We start from the raw sequence: 21,427 nt of genomic DNA, 5'->3' as shown, positions 1-21,427 counted from the left end.
TAAATGTACAGTTTATTTTGATCTATTACTTTTTTTATTGATATAAATTAATAATATGATATTTATGAATGCTATGATATATTGAATAATAATATGATATATTAGATAATATGATATATTATTGATTTTTTGTTTATTATTATTATTATTATTTGTATACATCTTTTTTTTTACTAGTACTATTTACTGCGTTAGCTGTTTTTTTTATTATATATGCATGTTCTTTTATCTTTGTGTAAACTTTATAAATGCTTTGGCAATACATTTGTAACATTTGTCATGCCACTAAAGCCATTACTAAATTAAATTAAATTGACAGTTACATGGACAGATAGATAGGTAGACAGAAAGACAGACACACATATTACAAAATAATTTAAAATAATTATTCCCATGGAAATGAAAGGAGTTTTCCAAGTCTGAAAATATTACTTTTGTATTACAAAAAGGTTACTGATTGGGTCAATAAAAAAAAAAAACAATGTCATGTCCATTAATATATTTCCTGAGGAAAAGAGTTGCGTAATGTCATTTCACTATTGTTTTTTTAATTGTTAGTTTTTGTATTCATTTACATGAACTAACAGAAGCTATGTATTCACCCAAGTGGCAAATTTATCTTTATTTCAACATCCAATAAAATAATAAAAATCACAATTTCCTTAGTAATAAGTGCAATTTATAAACCATAATTAAAATAACTATATGTAAATTCTAAAATAATTGTTAACAAATTAAGCCTAATTTACATACAGACAGACATAAATACTTTATCCACAGTATCCACAAATAAGTGATAGATTTAGAAACAACAACAGAATACATAAACACATAATCAGAAAATATACATTAATATATACACATCTGACTATATATATCTATAAACATGCATATAAAGTGATATAGATTAATGATAAGACTAATAATAGTTCCAGATTATGTTAAAGATACTTTTGGTTTCATTTTAAAGGCCTTCATGGTCTAGAGTAGGGGTGTCAAACTCAATTCCTGGAGGGCCGAAGCCGTGCACAGTTTAGTTCCAACCCTGCTCCAACACACTTACCTGTAGGTTTCAAACAAGCCTGAAGGACTCAATTAGTTTGATCAGGTGTGTTTAATTAGGGTTGGAACTAAACTGTGCAGAGCCGCGGCCCTTTTGGAACTGAGTTTGACACCTGTGGTCTAAAGAACTTTCAAGATTTAATTCTTTTATTTTTATTGTTCATTAATTGCTTTATTTTTACTTACCGAAGAGGGTTCTTGAGGTTCATAGATGTATGTGTCCGGGTAAGCCTTTGCTAAAGCCAAATGACGGGCAGAAACGTAGTACTAAAACACAGAAGCATGCTAGATTAGTTCATGAACAAGAACCTGTTTTATTGCATATACAGAAAGCTAATTATAAACATATAGACAGTTATGATTGATCTTTGATTGTGTGTGAAGTCTGACCCGGCCCAGATATCTCCAGTCCAGCAGGTCACTGAGGCGCTCGGTTCGGTTCCTTTGAATGATTCTTTGCCTGCGACTCTGCTGACAGAACTGAAACAAGAACGACGTCAGCTGATTACAGGACTCGTCCACTGAGCGATACCGCCGGTCCAGAATATAGATACCTGCCAGAGAAGGAATTAGCAAAAGAAATGTGGATTTAAATTAAATTAAGATTAATAAACCTGATATCAACTAAAAATACTGCATGGAATGCCTCTCACCATAAGCTGACGGGTCTGCAATGTGCTCCTCCATAAAACAGCCAAACCCAGACAGGTTAGTGGAGATTGACGGGATGCCCATCACCGTACACTCGGCTGAAAGACACATTTGTATGCATTGGGGCAGTTGCTAATGCATGATCATATACCATAAGTTCTATACAAGTCACCCTGGACATAAACACCAGTCTCAAAAGTACATTTCTTTGAAATTGAGATTTACAAATCACCTAATTTATACATAATTTCCACTGATGTATGGTTTGTAAGGATAGGATAATATTTAAGATATGAAATATGAGAAATAAAATAAAACATACTAAAATTGCCTTTAAAGTTGTCTGAAATAAGTTCTTGGCAATCCACATTACTAATCAAAACATGGGATTTTTATATATTTACAGTTGGAAATTGAGAAAACATCATCATAGAACATGAACTTAATTAACATTCAGATTTTCATCATACAGAAACATTTTTTTATAATTTTGACCCATGCATTTTGACCCATTCTGCCTATATTTACTAGTTAATTGACAGTTACTGCAAAAATCTAATCAACAACTCACATTTGGGAAGAGTCAAAACGATCTGCTACAGTTCAAACTGAGCATCAGAATGGAGAAGAAAAGGTGACTTTTATTATTATTATTATGTTTTATTGTTTTATTATTAAGCCTTTTAATATTAAAATGTAAGTGACTCTGAACAAGGCAAGATTGTTGGTCTAAATTCTAGGACAAAAATGCCTTGTTGATAAGAGAGGTCAGGGGAACCACCAAACTCATTGAAGCTGACATAAAAACAACAGTACCTCAAATTAATGCAATCGTTATTATTACTGAAGTCTGCTAAAGAAAATCTCTGAACATTCTTAAACTTGAAACAGATAAGCTACAGTAGTAGGACATGATGACAGAAATCCAAGGCTACAATTAACAAGAGCTCACCAAAACTGGTCAACAGAAGATTTGGAGTGAGTTTGCCTGGTCTGATAAGCAGGACATTCAGGTAGAAGGATCAGAATTTGTTACAAATATCATGAAAGTGTGGACCCATGCTGCATTGTAGAGACAGTTAAGCTAATAATGATTGTAATTTAGTGCCACAGATATTTTCTTAGGACACTTTAGGCCCTTTTAGTATCACTTGAGCCCCATTTAAAACACCACAACCAGTCTGCTAAACATGTTCATGCCTTTATAGAATATGTGGATCAAGAGAGATGACTGAGAAACTGGGACAAAATGATGAATTTATTGTGAATATTTAATTAGAGGCTGTTTGGAGTATTGTGTAAAGCTTGGGTTTGTACCAATTTAGGAAAATGTACAAACAGTGTGAGGAAAGCACATATAAGAATAAATGATTAAACAATTTGAAGTGAAATTTGGGGTAACGGGGCAGGAAAAAATAAGCTTGAGCCTATTAAAGTCAAATAAAAATACAAATAAAATAAAACTTAAAATAATAATTAATACAATTATTAAATAAAATCAATAAATAATTAAATAAACAAATAAATTGAAATAAATAAATAAAAATAAAAACACAAATGAATAAACAAATACAAATGAATAAATACAAGTAAAATAAAATAAAAACAAAACAAAATAGTGTAGTTTTACCTGGTGTGTATCCCCAGGGCTCATAGTAAGAGGGAAATACTCCAAGGTGGCAGCCTCGCACAAACTCCTCATAGTCCATCGGTAAGAGAGGAGAAGTTGAGGAGAGAAACTCTGGATGGAAGATCACCTAGCAGAAGAATAGATGATGTGCTAATTATAATATTTTTCCTGAATCAGTCCTACTTTAAATAGAAACAGTTCGTTATACTCGGTCATTATACATTTTGTGATTCATGGGCTTTTAACTTTTAATTATGCTTTTGAATTTCATTGTGTGACCAAGATCTTTTTAAGACGACAAGAAAGTTTGAAAAAGTGATTTTTAAAGCAATATATTGCCTGTTGGTTGGTACTATAAATTAAAATACAAAAACCTGTAAATAAACTGTTTTCTTTATTTTTCCAGACTTAATCCTCTATATACTATTTTTTAATTAATTTATTGTTTCAAACTACAAAAATGTCAATAATTGTCACTTTGTTAAATTCCACATTTGAACTTTTAACATCCAAAGTCAACAGAGCAGATATCAAGATCCCATACTGCAAATCATAACCCTAAATAAACAAATAAAACCTGTGAAATCACACACGGAACCCGTTAATGAACATATATATTTCCAAGTGTGTGTGTGTATACTTTGACTCTGTCCTGAGCTGAGTTGAAGAGGCCGATGCGGCGGATGCAGTTGAGGATGGGGTCGCTGCTATCCTCCAGCATGTTGTGTGTGCATACGGGGGGCTGGCACTGCCGCTGAGTGGCAAAGATGGCACGCTTCATCATGGTAAAGTCCTCCTTATCCAACATCTTGGACACATCAGGCAACTGCCCTCTGAGAACAAGAATAAAAAAAGAGTCACCTCCTTAAAAAGATCTGTAGATTTGCTAAACGTAGTTGAAAATGAAGGCAACTCACACTAAAAGCGATTCATAGAGTTTCTTCCCAAAGCGCTCTTTCACACTCTGTGCCGTGTCCCTAAAAAAACAAACATGCAATTTCACAACAAAATTCCTTCAGATTTTCAAGAGACCCTAAATCAGGGGTGTCCAAACTCAGTCCTGGAGGGCCGGTGTCCTAGACCTAGTGCCCTCCAGGACAGAGTTTGGACAGCCTTGCCTAGTTGGTGGAATGAACTCCCTAACTGTATCAGAATGGCAGAGTTACTCGCTGTTCTCAAGAAACGACTAAAAACTCAACTATTTAGTCTCCACTTCACTTCCTAATCTGCAATTGCCTCTCTGGATATACCACTAACTGTACTCAAAAAAAAATAAAATAAGAAAATTACTAATGCTTTCCTTCTTAGACTTTACAGACCTGAAACTTGAAACTTGCACTTATTCATTGTTGCTCTTAGTTGTGTAAATTGCTTCCTTGTCCTCATTTGTAAGTCGCTTTGGATAAAAGCGTCTGCTAAATGACTAAATGTAAATGTAAAGTGCAAGTATAAACTGATTTTTTTTTTGCATTTTTTAACAGGATGATGCACAAATAATATTATCATTTCTCCATTTTAGGCTATTAGTGAGGTGATATTATGACTATGGTTAATTCAAGTAAAAGGTATATTTATTTATACTTCATTCATCATTAATTTATTTATTGCAAAATGGCAACAGAAAGCAGGCAGTTAGAATGCTCTAGACCAGGGGTGTCCAAACCTTTTCTTATGAAGGGCCAAAAACCAAACTTGATTGAGGGTAGTGGGCCCAAGGTAAATCTACCAAACTGTATTACATTAAAGTTGCTATGGGTAATTTATTAATTTATTTAATAATTCTAAAAGTATCTAGAAAAGCATTGCTTTATTGGATTGCTTTTTCAAGCTGCTCTTGTTGTAGCCTTGACTTGCTTGCTGATGTTTCTGCATTGTCCTTTATCTGTCAAGTGACAGTATTTATATTTTACATAAAATTAGATTAATTTAATAAATTTTATTGAGACATTGAATTTTAGATTTTTTTTGTGTGTAGCCCAGCAATAAAACAAATAAAAAAGTGAAAAAAAAAATGTACGTTAAATTAGAAATAATGATCTTTACTAAAGGCATTCACTCAAACCCTTCCCATTATTCTCACTCTCTTCTCAGATGGGAGTGCGGGCCAAATCAAAGGCTACAATGGGCCAACTTTGGGCATCTCTGCTCTAGATTAGTGTTGTTACGGAAGACGAAAACCATTTTAAACGAAAACTATTTTGTAGTTACTTTAAAATTGATTAAAAATGACAGAAAATAAAACTAACATTTTAAACTAACAAACAAAAGACGTTTCTAAAGTACTAAACTGTTAAAACTCAATAAAATATAAACAGCTAAAAACTAACAAAAACAACAAGAGAAAATACTAAAAGAACTAATATTAAATTATTCAAATTAAATCTAATTCAAAAATATAAATAATAAACTATACAATGCAATATAATATTATAGTACAATGTATAGTTTATTTATTATTTTATCTATATTCTACAAATAACTCCCAATTCACGCTGTAGGTGAACTTGAAAGTTTATATCAGGTAAGCAGGCCACACAGTCATTCAGGTTAGCAGTCCTCACAGTGCAGTTTTCATGGTTACCAGAGCTGTTTCCGTACGGCTTGGCCCTTCAGGGTCTCCACATTGAAGTTGTTGGTGCGAGCCGGCATAATGAAAAATGCTATGACGGTCACCTCGCTGTGATTCACCTGGACACAGAAAATAGTGTTTAAAAAAAACTAATATGATATGATATGATATGATATGATATGATATGATATGATATGATATGATATGATATGATATGATATGATATAGGATAAGTTGCTGGATAAGTTGGTGGTTCATTCCGCTATGGGGAACCTGGATTAATAAAGGGACTAAGCCGACAAGAAAATGAATAAATAATATAATATAATATAATATAATATAATATAATATAATATAATATCTCAAATCATATCTCATATCATACCATATCATATCATAGATCTCATATCATATACACACTTGCATTGTAACTTTTTAGATGCACATTGAAAGTAAAACACAAATACAGACCCTCAGTAGGTAATTAAGTCTGGCCAAAGCTTCAAGAAAGATATCCGCTCCTTTATTCGAGAACTCATAGCGTCCAGCAATGAAAAGAAACACCGTCTTGTCAAGGTTAAAATCTAAATGCCTATAGAAAACACACACACACACAAACAGAAAACATGTAACTCGTGTCTGAGAGTTTTTTTTTTCCATAGTTGACACTTTACATCAAGACTTATTAAACGACATTAAATAGAAGTGTAAACGGGGTGTAAGTTGTTCACTTTATATGCAGAGGTAGCTGAAAATGCACTTGCTTTCGTAGCACAAACGTGTGTGGCTGATTGTGTTTGAACTTTCATAGAAACTTACAACTGGGGTCCGTTCTTCGTACCCCGCTTAAATGATCTAAGATGATTTGGCAGATCCTGGATCTTTTCATCTCGATAACTGATCTCTCGCTAATTTGGTTCATCAAACAAGTTCGCGAATCAGATTAGAATGTCTGGATGAACTGATCTGAGATCCCTGCGTGTGTTGTGAAGGACAGATCTATCGATCCTCGAAATCATGGTCAGCTATGCAGCGATTGGCTGACGGCACAGCAGCGTAATGACATCATCTGATTAATATTCAATTATCCATGTGAGCAAAATTACATCAAATTAGCAGTAAACCATTTGTTAAATATGACACGCAATAACCTTCCACATTTGTTGTGAGCTGCAGGCTTTACACTTTCTTGTGTCAAGAGTATTCATCATGTATTTAAATGCAAATCAGTGTATTTAGTTCTACATTTAGAAAAGATTTTCTTTATTATAGTAGCCGTTTTTTAATCGGTGTAAAGAATAACTGGTTGTTTACAAAAGCATTTTGATATTGGTAAAGGCGTCTGCAACTTTTGTGAAGCATTAAATCACTGGCATATTAACTGTCAAAACATGTTTATGTATGCATAAATGTATTATTGCTTTAAAAAAAAGTCACATATTCTGCATTTCTATCATACACAATTTGTACTAAAGCGATCTAAAACGTTCATATCAATAAGTTTTCTCTTTGCACCATAAGGTGGCAGTCTTTGTACTTTCATTTCGAGGGTGCAGATTGCATAAGTTTTATTAATATGTATAACTTAATTTATTTTATTAAAGACTATAACTTTATATATATATATATATAGTTAAAAAATATGTACCATTTTCCCAAGTGTATATAACTACTACTGTAAGAAAATATCAGAATTCAGAACATACTTTCTGTATTATCTTTGCTTGAACTGAGCCGATCTAATCCTGTTTATATGACTTGAACCTGCTCCCGATCAGGTTTGACCTAGCAGAACTGTTGCTATGACAACAACTCTTGGATCAGCTTTGAAGAACGAAACGATCCTGGATCGTGTCAAATCGTCAATATCCAAATCCAGCTAATTGAGTAATCCACGTACGAAGAACGGACCCCTAGTCTCTATCAAAAGAGGAGAGGGTCTAATTAAAATTCCAAAACAACAGATTTTTTAGGTTGTAAAAAGAAAATGTACAATGGGGTATAAGCACACAGACTTTTAATTTCAGCTGGCCTGCCTCAGCACTTCCGGTGAACTGTCTGTCTCCATTATAAAAAAACCTCATTGAAGGTCTGATTTCCTTAAAAAATAGTGATCTTTACTGCCTGATTGATATAAGATATAAAGTGGGTCTCAGATTGTACAAGAAGCACTGCATTAAATTTAATTTCCCGCGCCAAATGCTCAAAATTCAAGTTTATTTTACCCCAGTATTTTCAATAGAGTTTCTGCACTCGTCTGCTGATTCTGCAGTGCTAGCGGTTACACAGTCTTTCATCTCTTTTTATGTTTGAGCAACTAAATGAATGCTTAAGTCTATTTAACTGAATGTATTTTAACTACATCATAACATCGATGCTGTACCAGGAACCGTATAAAATTAAAAATAGTCACATTATGCCTTCACCAGAAGTTTATCATTGGCTGAAAAACACTAGCTGTGCATATATCCCATTGCAATTGCTTGACCCCTTAAGGTCTCTGAAATCTCTGAAAACGCATGTTAAAAGGAAAGTAAAAAAAGAGAAAATAAACGCATTTAATTTCTTGTACGTCGTTTTAAACCTTTACGAGTTTCTTTCTTCTGTTAAACAAAAGAAAATATGAAGCTTGCTGGTACCAACTGACTTTCATGGTAATGTTTTTCCTTACTATAGAAGTCAATGGTATCCAGCTACCAGCATTCTTCAAAATGTCTTCTTTTTTGTTCAACAGAAGAAACAAACTTAAACATACTAAAACAAGGGAAGGGTCAATTATCCTATTAAATGGAAGGTTAAACTATCTCTTTAATACCAGGCAGAAACAGAGCTACATATGGATTTGTGAATATGATTGTGTGTGTTATAAGCTCTGACCCATAGAAATGGCCTCTGACGAACTCCTGGATGCGTGCTTTACTCTGAGCATGGAGGTTCTGGAACTCATGCATGGCTGAGAACTTCTTCACATTTAGGCCATTTGGTGTCACAATATCTAACAGAAAGAAAATTACAATATCTTTAGCAATTAATTCAAATTTGTGCAGAAAACAAGCAGTTTCCTAGACATAGTCCAGTCATAAATTAGAAAGGCTTTCTATTACTAAGGATCCAAGATCAATCTAGTGATGATGGTATTTTAAGTAAGATCTCCTGACCGACACAAGACTGCTTTGTCACCTATATACAGTTGAAGTCCAAATTATTAGCCATCCATTGAATTTTTTTAATGAACTGTATTTTCCGATAATATTTTTCTTCTGGGAAAAGTTTCATTTTATTTTGGCTAGGATGAAAGCTGTTTTTATTTTTTAAATCATTTTAAGTTCAATATTATTAGCCCCCTTAAGCTATATATTTTTCCCAATTGTCTATAGAACAAACCATCATTATACAATGAGATGCCTAATTGCCCAAACTTGCCTAATTAACCTAGGTAAGCCCTTAAATGTCACTTTAGGCTGAAAACTAGTGTTTAGAAAAATATCTAGTAAAATATTATGTACTGTCAAGATGGCAAAGATAAAATAAATCAGTTTTTAGCAATTACTTATTAAAACTATTAGGTACTATTAGATAAAAATGTGTTGAAATCTGTTAAACAGAATTTGTGGAATTAAATATACACTGCATATATAAATAAACCAGTCACAAAGACTTTTATAATCCGACCCACTCATACACTGTAAAAGTGTTTAATAACTGTGATTACAGCATGGACCAAAATAATCTTGTTTACCAATTTTGCCACAATCCAACAGTCCTATGTCGAGTGTGTGGTGTTAGTACACCATCACTTTAGAAAACAGTAAGTCACCTGGTTTTCTCTTTAGCAGGTGCTCAGCCTCAATGGCGGTGATCTGAGAGACTGTGGTGAAGACGTGTGCACATCGGCAAGCTGCTCGCTCCAGACAGTAGCGGTGATAGATCTGCCGGTCCCCTGCTTCCTTATCCACATTAAACTACACATGGGATTTAAGAAAACAACTTTAAAATGAGGACACTAGCTAAATTGGAGTTGCTGCTTTTTATCCTCTTAGATCTATAAACGTCTCTCAATCCATTTAATGCCCAAACTAGAGTCCAAGGGCCAAAATTGGTCCATGGTAACCTTTGATTTGGTCTGCCATCCTAACTGAGTGAAGAGGGAGAAGGATGGGGATGGTTTCGAGGTTGTCATTTCAAATTTAACACAACCCTTGGTTTGTTTGTTTTATTATTTATTGTTAAAAGTGGAACTGAAATAGTTAAATGGAGTTAATAATCAGATTTTGTTTAAATGTACATGTTGTCACCCGACAATGGAGAGACTTTGGTGAGCAAATCACGATAAAGGCAGATTCTGTTTGACTACTGTATTCAACACTTAACATTGAATCTGATTGTTTGTTTTTATTTATCATTTAAAAAGTTTTACTGCATTAGTTTTATTTATTTCGAAATATTATGAAATGACCTAGGAAATTACCCATGGCAACTGTTATATAATTTGATATAGTCACCTTCGACCGACGGCTATATGGTTTTTGGCCCTTTATTCAAAATAGTTTGGGCACCCCTGATTTAATGTCATATATCAGCCAGAACTCACTATTTACTCTACCTCAAGTGGTTATAAACCTTTATGAGTTTTTTTCTTCTAATAAAAGATATCCTAAAGAAAGATCAAAACCTATAACCATTGACTTACATTGTAAAAAAACAAATACTATGGAATTCAATGGTTACAGGATTCCAGCATTTTTGAAAGTATCTTCTGTTGATGTACAACAGAACAAAGGAAGTCAAACATGTTTGAAACAAGTGAAGGGAGAGTAAATGATGAAAGAATGTTCAGTTTTGGGTCAACTAAGCCTTTAAGATGGTCCCACACCAGTTCACTTGAATAAAAAAGAAAATTGTAGTGGCATCGATGAGTTTAACTGTTTTATCAAACAAAAACCTTGTTGCATCTACTACGTTATTATGGCTGTCAAAGTGAAGCATACAGACTTCACTCAAGCCACAGAAAGACAAACACTTTGCTAAACGATACACAATATGCAATCAACCAACCTTGCGATAGTTATTATACCCTTTATAAACAACTTGAGACAAATATGATGTAAATGAATGAGTAGTCGTTGGTGGTGCAGGAGTCTGTTTATGTACATATTAAACAATGTATTCAAAGTTTAATGATGTGAACCATGGCATTGCAGGGTACACCCTACTTAAACATGCCTTCTTGGGTTCAAACTATTATTTAGTCGGAAATATGAAATAATAAAAATAATTTCTTTGCAAAATGATTCTGTCAAGCTAGGAAATATGTGTTTTATATGTTTTCTATTATTACTAATATTGCTACAAAGTACTAAATCTCAAAATTAGGAATAAATTAAAGTAAAAGAAATATAAAAACAAAACTAAATTTCAAAAATAAATAATGGGATGGTATAACATATTCAAAAAACAACATCAGAGAAAAACACAGTATTATTTCACACAAACCTCTGCCAGGTTGTTGTAGAAGTCGACGTTTCCAGCACACAGGTATCGGCCGAGGAGAGTGGCGTGTGTGGTGAAAATAGTTGATACAGGTAGTTGTCGCTGCCTGCATAAGACGAGACCCAAACCTGCCAGCCACTCGTGAAAATGTGCCACAATATGAGGAGGTTCGTCACACTGAGCTGCATACTGAAACACACACGCAAATTATAATGAATGAAAATTAATAATAATCAAAACAATTTATAAAATTACATGATTTTAGATGGAAATAAAAGCGGAATTCACATTTACACTCTCACTCACTAACTGAAAGGAGCAGACAAGAAAAATAATTGAAAAAAAATGTAACATAGCAATAATAAAAGAATTAAGAATTACTGCTTGACATATCTACAATAATTGGCTTTAAATGACTAATATTACTACAAACTACTAAAACTAATATTAATGAATAAATAAAACTAAATTAAAAAACTATACTATATACCAAAATTGTAAATAAAATTTAGTGGATACATCCAGGTTTAATTATTAAATAATAAATGACTAAATCTTAAAAGTAAAATTCAAAAGAAAGCTGAACATACAAAAATAAAAGCCGTTCAAAACATGAACAAATACTACAACAGTAAACAAACAGGGATGCACATGAATGGTAGTTTTAAAACATGGACCAGACATGGCAATAGAAAAATTGACTTAATTTGCTTTGATGTGATTCAAAAGGAATGGGACAGAGTACATGGGCCCATGCAATTTAGGCATGTTTATCGTTTGGGCGAAGAATGTAAAATAAAGTTGTTCTCTGTGTGCACATTTAGAACTAAGCTGCAATTAATCGCGTATGACCTGGTCAAACAGTGTATTTGTGCATTTAATCACTCGCTTTTCTATGGAGCCAGATCAGTCTAAAAATAAAACATTTCCTAATAAATTCATACATGTACAATTCACACTTACAAAATCCAACTTGTAAATTTGTAAACACAGGTAAATGTGAATCATGTTGTGAATGTATGAATTGCATTTGTGTATTTTTGAATTGTGTTTTGAGTTTATGAATTGCACTTGTGTATTTTTGAGCCGTGTTTTGAACTTACGGACTGGATTGGTGTATTTTTAAATGTACGAATTGGATTTGTGGATTTTTGAGTCGTGTTTTCAACTTACAGACTGGATTGTTGTATTTTTGAATCCTGTTTTGAATTCATGAATTGGATTTGTGTATTTTTGAATTTCCGAATTAGATCTGCATATTTTTTAATCGAGTTTTGAATTTGCAAATTGGATTTTGGAAATGTGAATCGTGTTGTACATGCATTGTATTTTGTAAATGTAGTATTTTTGAGACTGATCTGGCTCCATACGTTTCTGACATGCTGCAAGCAGAAAGAAGATTTATATAATTTATATACAACTTAAGCAGTAAACTTCTTGTTCATTTGAAGATTTATATTTCATCCATGATGAATAGACTTCATGTGCCCCTCAGTAATACCACGCTGAAAATGAAACTACATTTTTCCAAATTTGTGAGCTTGGCAATCAAGTCAAATGTTCAAAGCAGCAGCTGATTGCACGGTCCTCCCCATAGATCTGAGATACAGCAATTTATATGCAAATCGCATTTTACAATCCATTTTTAGTTGCAAAAAATGGTTGTTCATACATGAATATGAAATAAACAGTGTAAGGATGAAGCCACCCCTCTAGGTACTTCCCTGTATATAACTAATACTGAAATACCACTTCGCACCTCTCCCAGAAGCCAAGCTGTGAGGAAGCCAAAGAGAACAGCGTCGTTTGCCTCTCTATCAAACCAAGGCACACCAATATTACATTTCTCCCACAATTCACTTTTCCAGCGGTCCAGAGACCAGGCCGTGAAGCCCACGTCCAGCAGAACCACATATGGTGAGCCTTCAATAAGCCATCGACCAAAATAAACCTATAATAGACCAAAAAAAAGACAGTGAAAGCAACAAATTTAGAAACACTGTGACTTCATTACTGATCTGAAAAGATAACACTTATGGAAACAGAGTTCTTGTCATAAGGATCACATGCTAATACTGTCTTCATACCATTTATTCAATGATGATAAGGGAGGATATTCCTAACTTGTTTGTCTAAAAGGGACAGTTCACCCAAAATGAAAATTCACTCATTTACTCAAGTGGTTCTAAAATTTTATGTATTTCATAATGACAAAATGTTTGGTAACACTGTTTTTGATTGTCCATTTGACTATAAGTAGACTGTCTGCTTAATATTTGCTGACACTGCTCCTTCAACAGACATTTAACTGACTATAAGAAACTTTGTAAGTACATGTCAACTTACAATAACCATAACCCCAACTTAACAGTCTACTTATAATCTAATGAGAATTAGCTGGCATGCAGATGCAATACTTAAATTCCATAAGCGGACCCTCAAAATAAAGTGTGATGGAGTGTTTTTATATTTTTGAGTGAACTATCCCTTTTACACCCTGCAGTGCGCCAAAAACCGACGAAGCCAATTGGATGAGGTATAATAATTCAGTTAATAATCGCAAATTCATTTTCTGTTCATTGCAAAGTGACTCTGCAATAATGTTGGCAATATATCGCATACAGTCTCTGAGAAGGAAACTTCCTCAAAGACCTGAAATAGACCTCAGTCTGTCTGTAGGACACTGATATAGCCTTTAACCTTTAAAACACACACACACATCATAGAGATGCCCCACAAACACTCTCCAGAATGAAGGTTTAGGGTTTCACTGAGGATTAGAGTCAATTCAATCTAGCTGTGTAGAGTGTGTGTGCATATTAGTGTGAATAAATAGAAGATGAACAGAGCAAGAAATTGGCTGCTTTATTTAATACAGTTGAAGTCTGAATTATTAGCCCTCCTGAAATATTAGCCTCAAGTACATTTTTCCCCCATTTTGGTTTAATGGAAATAATTTTTTTAACACATAATACAAAACATAATAGTTTTAATAACTCATTTATTTTATCTTTGCCATGATGCCAGTACATATTTTACTAGATATTTTTCAAGACACTTCAATACAGCTTAAAGTGACATTTAAAGGCTTAACTAGACTAATTATGCAAGTTAGGGTAATCAGGCAAGTCATTGTATAACAACAGTTTGTTCTGTAGCCAACTCCAAAAAATATATATTGCTTAAGGGGGCTAATATTATTGACCTTAAAGGGTCATGAAAAACCAAAACACATTTTTTGAGATGTTGACAGTCATGTGTCCCACGCTGCTAAAAACACTATTAGGACACATATATTTCACAAAAAAAAAAAAAAAAGTGAAAATTGGCTGTTTTTGCGTTTTTTTCAAGCAAATCCGTTCTTCTGGTTTGAAAATAAATTTTGAAGCAACGTCACGACCATAAGATCCTTGTGTAAATTCCAGTGTGAAGACTGGATGTCTGTACCGGCGAGTACAACACTGTCTTTGAGTTTTCAGCATTAATTCATGAGAAATTCATTAATATGCATGATAGCTTGGAAGACGCCACGTTGTGTTGCCAACCGTAATTAAAACAAGTGAAAGAAGAAGAATTGTTCGGAGACATGGGTCCTCAGTGTTGCGTTTATAAATGTGCCGCAACGAAAGTTTTGTTTTCAATTTCCGACTATAAGAGCACACGTCTGGATTGCAGTCGTCTGCTGACATGTGACAAAAATACTTTTGTAAGGAACAATTTTTCCCTAAGAGCTTTTTGCATCTTTAAATGGTGAAATCCGGACTTGCCACTCGTCTTTTAAAAAAGACAGAGTTTCAGTTGGTGCTGATTGTTCTGTCTCTACAGATTTTGTTAGTGTGTGATCAGTGTTATTTGTTTATGTTTATTCAGGTTGCAAGTTTAGTTAGTATCGTCAGCAGTACTCTTTTAGTTTTTAAAGACAGACCTTAGTCAAAATTATTTAGTTACTGAGTTTACAGTACGTTAAAATCACTACATTAATATGGACTGAAAAATGCACTGTAAATGCTGCTCTCCCAATGTAAACATGCAAATACCTTAATCAAACAATTACTGTCGTGGAGAATTTTCACCGCATTGACAGGATAGTCTATACACACACGGCTTTCTGACACTTAAAAAAATGCGGAGTTTTTTTTTTTTTTATCCCTTACATCGTGTGGTATCAAACTTTCCATTAAAAGTACATTCTTCCAGCAGCTCCTTGCATCCAATATCTTGTTTGTCACGGGCGTATACATGAAATGTTCCTTAATGAAAGTACCAATCTGCAGTTAAAGTCCACAAATTCTTAATTTGGCAAACAATTCCACAAACATGTAATCTTAGTCACTGTCTTTCTCCCGGGTATGTGTGTTGCTTAGCATCTGAAAAAAATCAGCGCGTGCTCGAACCGAAAACTCCCATTTTTATGCAAACCATTCCCTCTTTCCCTCACCCGACACTCCCACCTAAACAGAGTTGGGGTTAGGGGGGGGTGTACATGGCCCTTTAAAATGTTTTAAAAAAAATTAAAAACTGCTTTAATTCTAACCCAAATAAAACAAATAAGAGTTTATCCAGATAAAAATATATAATAGAAAATACTGTGAAAACTTCCTTGCTCTGGTGAACATCATTTGGGAAATACTTAATTGTTATTATTTTTTTAATTCACAGGACGCCTAATAATTTTGACTTCAACTGTATATGCAGCAAGCCTGTGAATTTGCATACCTTGCAGCCGCTGCTGTTCATTTTATCAATGGTTCTCCTGAGTGCCGCATTGCAGGGTTCGATCAGCTCCACTTGCGTCCTGACATTGGACTCCATGTACGGGCCCACCAGAAAGTAGTTCTCGCCCCATTCCTCGCAGGTCAGACGCGCCTTGGTCTGGATCACCGTGTAAATGCCACCAACTGCCACAAAACAAAGTGCTTAGTCAACCTTGAACAGTCCAGCAAAAAAAAAGGCCACTCTTCCCTTTGAACTCAATTTTACCAATGGGTATCACAATATCCCCTCCTTGACCTTTATCTAATTTTGCCGCAAATAATATGTAATATTCACTGAGTGCAGCAAATGCCAACACTAGAGGTCACATGATTCCGGCTCCCCAAGTATGTGGATGGATACAGTATCTGAGAGCGTGTGCCGCAGCAGGGGTCATGTGCTGTGTCGGTTTTTGTGGTGTGACAACAACAGCAGTGTCTGGTTTCTGCTTTCCAGAACTATAGATGATGGTATACTACTGGCTAATTTACTCTGCAAAGATGACACAAGTGTTGGAGTAAGTGAAATTAAACATTACCAGTTTTGAACCAGTTTGGCAGCACGGTGGCTCAGTGGTTAGCACAGTCGCCTCACAGAAAGAAGGTTTCTGGATTGAGTCCCGGCCCGGCCATTTGGCATTTCTGTGTGGAGTTTGCATGTTCTCCCCATGTTGGTGTGGGTGTTCTCAGGGTGCTCCGATTTCCCCCACAGTCCAAAGACATGCGCTATAAGTGAACTGAATAAATTAAATTGGCCATAGTGTACGAGTGCGTGTGTGAATGTAAGTGTATGGGTGCTTCCCAGTATTGGGTTGCATCAGGAAAAGTTTGCGCAAAACATATGCTGGAATAGTTGGCAGTTCATTCCGCTGTGGCAACCTCTGACAAACAAGGAACTAAGCCAAAGGAAAATAAATGAATGAATGAATGAATGAACCAGTGTGATAAAACAGATGAGAGTACAAGAAACAGTCTTGAGTATGAAACTGATTGCTCTTTTGTGTGTGTATTTATGCTTTCTTGGGTCAGCTCTACAGATCTAGGATCAGCTCTGAATAGCCTGCGGACTGTCTGGCTTGCAGACTCCTGTCTCCTTTACCTATCAGGACTGATACGACCCTGCATTTGAGTAGATATTTGGGGTTTGTCTATCTTTGTTCAGCCAATCAGGACCTTTAGCCCTTAGTTGATGCCATTTCTGGCTTTTTGTAAGAGTATAATTGTTGTATTGTAAAGAAGCGAGATCAGAAAACTCTATGCAAGTGTGAAGAACTGCAAACCATCATCAGTAAATTTTCTTTATTTTACTTAATTTCCGTTTCAGACTCCTCTCTTGATCTGACACACCATTTGTTTTGGTTTCAACTGTTATTTTCTATTCCTAGCAGAAGCATTTCTGAAGCGGAGGCGACTTGACATAAACTGTGTTAGGCTGGATACCTTAAGTTAATAAAAGCAGCCTTGCCGAGCATAAATTAAGTCAAAAGTGCAGTGATTTATTAGATTTTTTTATTCTTTTGTTTTTTATTTATTTGATGTGCTTTTATTTATTTATTTATTATTGGGCTGATTCTGAGCTGATTTTTTCTGAAAATCCAAGGTGGTTACAAAGATTGTCCTTACATTTTTTTTTCTTTGTGTGGTTTTTAGTGTTAATTAATATTGTTTATTCATTAGTTTGTTTGTGTTAATTTGGCTTAGTCTCCATTTCTGATGTTGAAACAGCGGAATGAACCGCCAACTATTTCAGCATATGTTTATTACAGCGGATGCATCCATTCACACTCATACATCATACATTATTCAATTCACATTTAGCATGTGTTTGGGAAAACCTGAGCACCCGGAGGAAAGCCACGCCAACATAGGAAGAAAATGCAAGCTCCACACAGAAATGCCAACAGACCCAGCTGGGACTCAAACCAGCGACTTTCTTGCTGTGAGGTGACAGTACTAACTACTGAGCCACCATGCTGCCTTAATAGCATTAATAAGGCCATTGCCATTCTTGTCACAATTACTGGTTTCAAGGTAAACCATGGTAAATTATTTGATAGTTAGTATTACAGTTTAAAATATTCATTTTCATTAAAACCTTGATTACAGTGATTTTGATAAATTAACGTTAAATCCTGTAACCTTACGATTAGCTAATCACTAAAGGCTGCCATGTAAACGCATATTTACATAGACAGCTAATAAAATTTTATATACACAGTTGAAGTATGTAGTATTTCTTTCATTTAAAGAGTGATGCTGCACACTACAAAGAATACGAAGCTGCAGCTTAACTGCAAAAAAATGTTGTTTTTTTTTAAAAAATCGCAAACAATACAAGTCTGGAAAAAAAGCAATTCAATTATTTTCGTCAGCAAGTGAAATTAAACAATATTCAATCAGAAAGCAAACTCACAAGAGCTGAAAGTATAACAAACACATGTTGCAGCAAAGTGAAATGGATTTGGACAGCAGGGATGGATTGTCAGCTTTTTGATTGGTGGCAGCAGCACAAATGTGAATATTTGTTTTTCATCCACCATTGTTTATTCTCTTAAGTCTTGAGAAATTTCCAGTGTTAATATTTGGGATTCTGTTGGAAATCTGTTGGTAAGTGTGGTGCTGCTGACACATCACGGTGAACTACACACTAAACAAGCAAAATGGCAAAACAGGACATTTTGTCCCGATGTTTGTGGCAAGGGCGTAGGTTTGCACTTGACATTGGTGGGACGGGTGAATCAAACAATTTAAACTAAATTTTGAACAGTAATTCAGTGGCACCAACTCAGCTTTGTAAACAGGGCTGCATGATTTTGGAAAAATCTGACATTGCGATATTTTGTTTTGCTGCAATATATATTACAATATGAATATACCTTTAGGTGATTTAAATAACTCTATTTGGAAAGATTTCTTTATTTTAGATCAACTGGAATGATCAAGTCTTTTACTATGCAGTGCATCTATATAAAATATAATAAATTACAAGCATATATAACATAGCAAAAATAAAAGTCAAATAAACAGTGCTTTATGGTTTTCTGGGGAGTGTAACAGTATTCAAGTACAGAAACTGAACAATTAAATGTAAAATAACATGGTCATTATTGTACAAGTAATAAAATTACATGTATAAATTTAATTATATCTTTATCTTTTAATCTTTAATAAACAATCTAATCCTGCAATGTGAATATTGCGAATACACATTGCTCAGATGAGTTCAGTCCTAGTTTATACCTTCACATACATATATATATATATATATGTATGTGTGTGTGTATGTATATACACACACACACACACACGCATATATATACACACACACACACACACACACACACACACACACACACACATATATATATATATATATATATATACACACACACACACACACACACACACACACACACACACACACACATACATATATATATATATATATACATACATATATATATATATATATACATATATATATATATATATATATATATATATATATATATACATATACATATACATATACATATATATATATATATATATATATATATATATATATATATATATATATATATATATATATATATATATATATATAGAGTCAAATGTTTCTTGTTACAATACTTGTTAATTATATTTTTGTTGCATCATTTTATTTAATTGCATCAAAAACATCTAGCATGAATCATCATAGTCACTAATAAAATGCAGAACTGAAATGTTGAGAAACTTTGTAATATATGGGAACACAAATGTGGAAGGGGCAAATATTTAACAAATATATTGATGTTTTCTCTGGAAAATTCAATAGACTGTATGGATTGTTTTCCAGCCTTGTTCTGTTTACTGGAGGTTAAACTTTTTGTAAAAATGAAGATTAATCGAATATTATAACCTTAACCCTCTTTATCAACACTGTGGTCATGCACAAATCACTCGCTGCTGAATCCTAAAAGAGAGATAAAAAAAAGAATATGATTGATAGATTTTAATTTGATAGATTTTAACACTTTTTTTTTTTTTAAGTACAAATATTTTAAAAGGCAAACGTACACCACTGATCAATGGTTTGAGGTTGGTCTGACTGTTTAAAAGAAATTAATACTTTTATTTGCCAAAGATGATTTCAATCATGACAGTACTTGGATAATTTATAATAACGTGGCAATACATTTAGAAATAGATTATTTTGAAGAAAAAAAAAATACATTAAGCTTTCTATTTATCATAAATAAATAAAAGAATATAAAAAATCATACAAAGAACATAATAAAAATATAAAATAAATCACCGCACTTTTGATTTAATAAAAGCCTCCATGGTGAAGTAATTATTTCAAAATCATCTAAAAAAAATTTTTTTTTTTAAATCTGACAAACTTAAATTTTTGAGGGTTTGAGTGGAAATACTGATGATATATTAGCACTGAAATAACCTGTACTGTGTAAAAAAAAAATGAAAAAAAAAATTTTAAATAAAAGAAATATGCACACCTTTATTAGCGACCTCCCATGCAATCTCAAACAGGACTGCATCCTCCCGGTCAAACTCTTCATCCCAGTCATCTAGGCCAGACAAGGAGGTGACCGACAAACTGCGCGCCAGTGGCATGCTGTCAATCAAAGGACAAAGACAATATCAATCAGTACATCCATGAGTTTAGAACAGTCTCACATACTAAACTCCCCACAGTTAAAGAAATTTTTAATCTACTTATTCAAACCAGTTTGAATTGTATTAATCCGTTGAACACAAAAGGAGATATTTTGAAGAATTTTGGAAACCTGTAACCATTGACTTCAATAACATTCGTTTGAATGCGCAAAAGGGGAAGGGCTAAGGGGTAGTGATTCTTCAACTAATTACACTGTACACTGGTCACCGTCTGGCAGATTTAGAGGTTTTAGGAAAAAAAAAGGTACAAGTGGATTAAGCTGCTTTTGACGCAAAAGATAATCGACCTTGTTAAAAACCAGAGAACTGTCTAGCACAGGTGTCAATTCAGGTTCCTGGAGGTCCACAGCTCTGCACAGTGTAGTTCCAACCCTGCTCCAACACACTAACCTGTAGGTTTTAAACGAGCCTAAAGAACTCAATAAGTTTATGTTTAATTAGGGTTGGAACTAAACTGTGCAGAGCTGCGGCCCTCCAGTAACTGGAATTGACACCTGTGGAAGTGACATTTTTTAAAAAATTGTTATTTTATTTACTAGCTTAATGCAAATGCATTTTTTAATGCCTTTTTAAAAATGCATTTGCTACTGT

The 21,427-nt window shown here is 34.0% G+C and overlaps 1 protein-coding gene across 2 annotated transcripts in view; it reads right to left on the bottom strand.

The window, feature by feature from the left end:
- Positions 1-21,427, bottom strand: part of gys1 (glycogen synthase 1 (muscle)) — a 25,234-nt gene that overhangs the window by 2,073 nt on the left and 1,734 nt on the right. The window contains exons 2-15 of one of the 2 annotated variants that reach the window (XR_012398210.1): positions 20,656-20,774; positions 16,119-16,300; positions 13,162-13,353; positions 11,406-11,591; positions 9,730-9,874; positions 8,790-8,907; positions 6,384-6,504; positions 5,925-6,031; positions 4,261-4,320; positions 3,590-4,176; positions 3,344-3,550; positions 1,716-1,811; positions 1,453-1,616; positions 1,249-1,329 (exon numbers count right to left, since the gene is read on the bottom strand). Coding sequence is in view for 1 of the 2 variants with exons in the window: in NM_201180.2 (NP_957474.1) it covers positions 1,249-1,329; positions 1,453-1,616; positions 1,716-1,811; positions 3,344-3,470; positions 3,984-4,176; positions 4,261-4,320; positions 5,925-6,031; positions 6,384-6,504; positions 8,790-8,907; positions 9,730-9,874; positions 11,406-11,591; positions 13,162-13,353; positions 16,119-16,300; positions 20,656-20,773 (1,890 nt within the window). In the remaining variant the exon portion in view is untranslated. The remainder of the gene's footprint in view (positions 1-1,248; positions 1,330-1,452; positions 1,617-1,715; positions 1,812-3,343; positions 3,551-3,589; positions 4,177-4,260; positions 4,321-5,924; positions 6,032-6,383; positions 6,505-8,789; positions 8,908-9,729; positions 9,875-11,405; positions 11,592-13,161; positions 13,354-16,118; positions 16,301-20,655; positions 20,775-21,427) is intronic. The other variant, NM_201180.2, reaches the window with a different exon arrangement.

The sequence above is a fragment of the Danio rerio genome, chromosome 3 (genome assembly GCF_049306965.1).
Source record: "Danio rerio strain Tuebingen ecotype United States chromosome 3, GRCz12tu, whole genome shotgun sequence".
Taxonomy (NCBI): domain Eukaryota; kingdom Metazoa; phylum Chordata; class Actinopteri; order Cypriniformes; family Danionidae; genus Danio; species Danio rerio.
The sequence above is the reverse complement of the archived record's forward strand: the minus strand, read 5'-3'. Positions and strand labels throughout refer to the sequence as shown.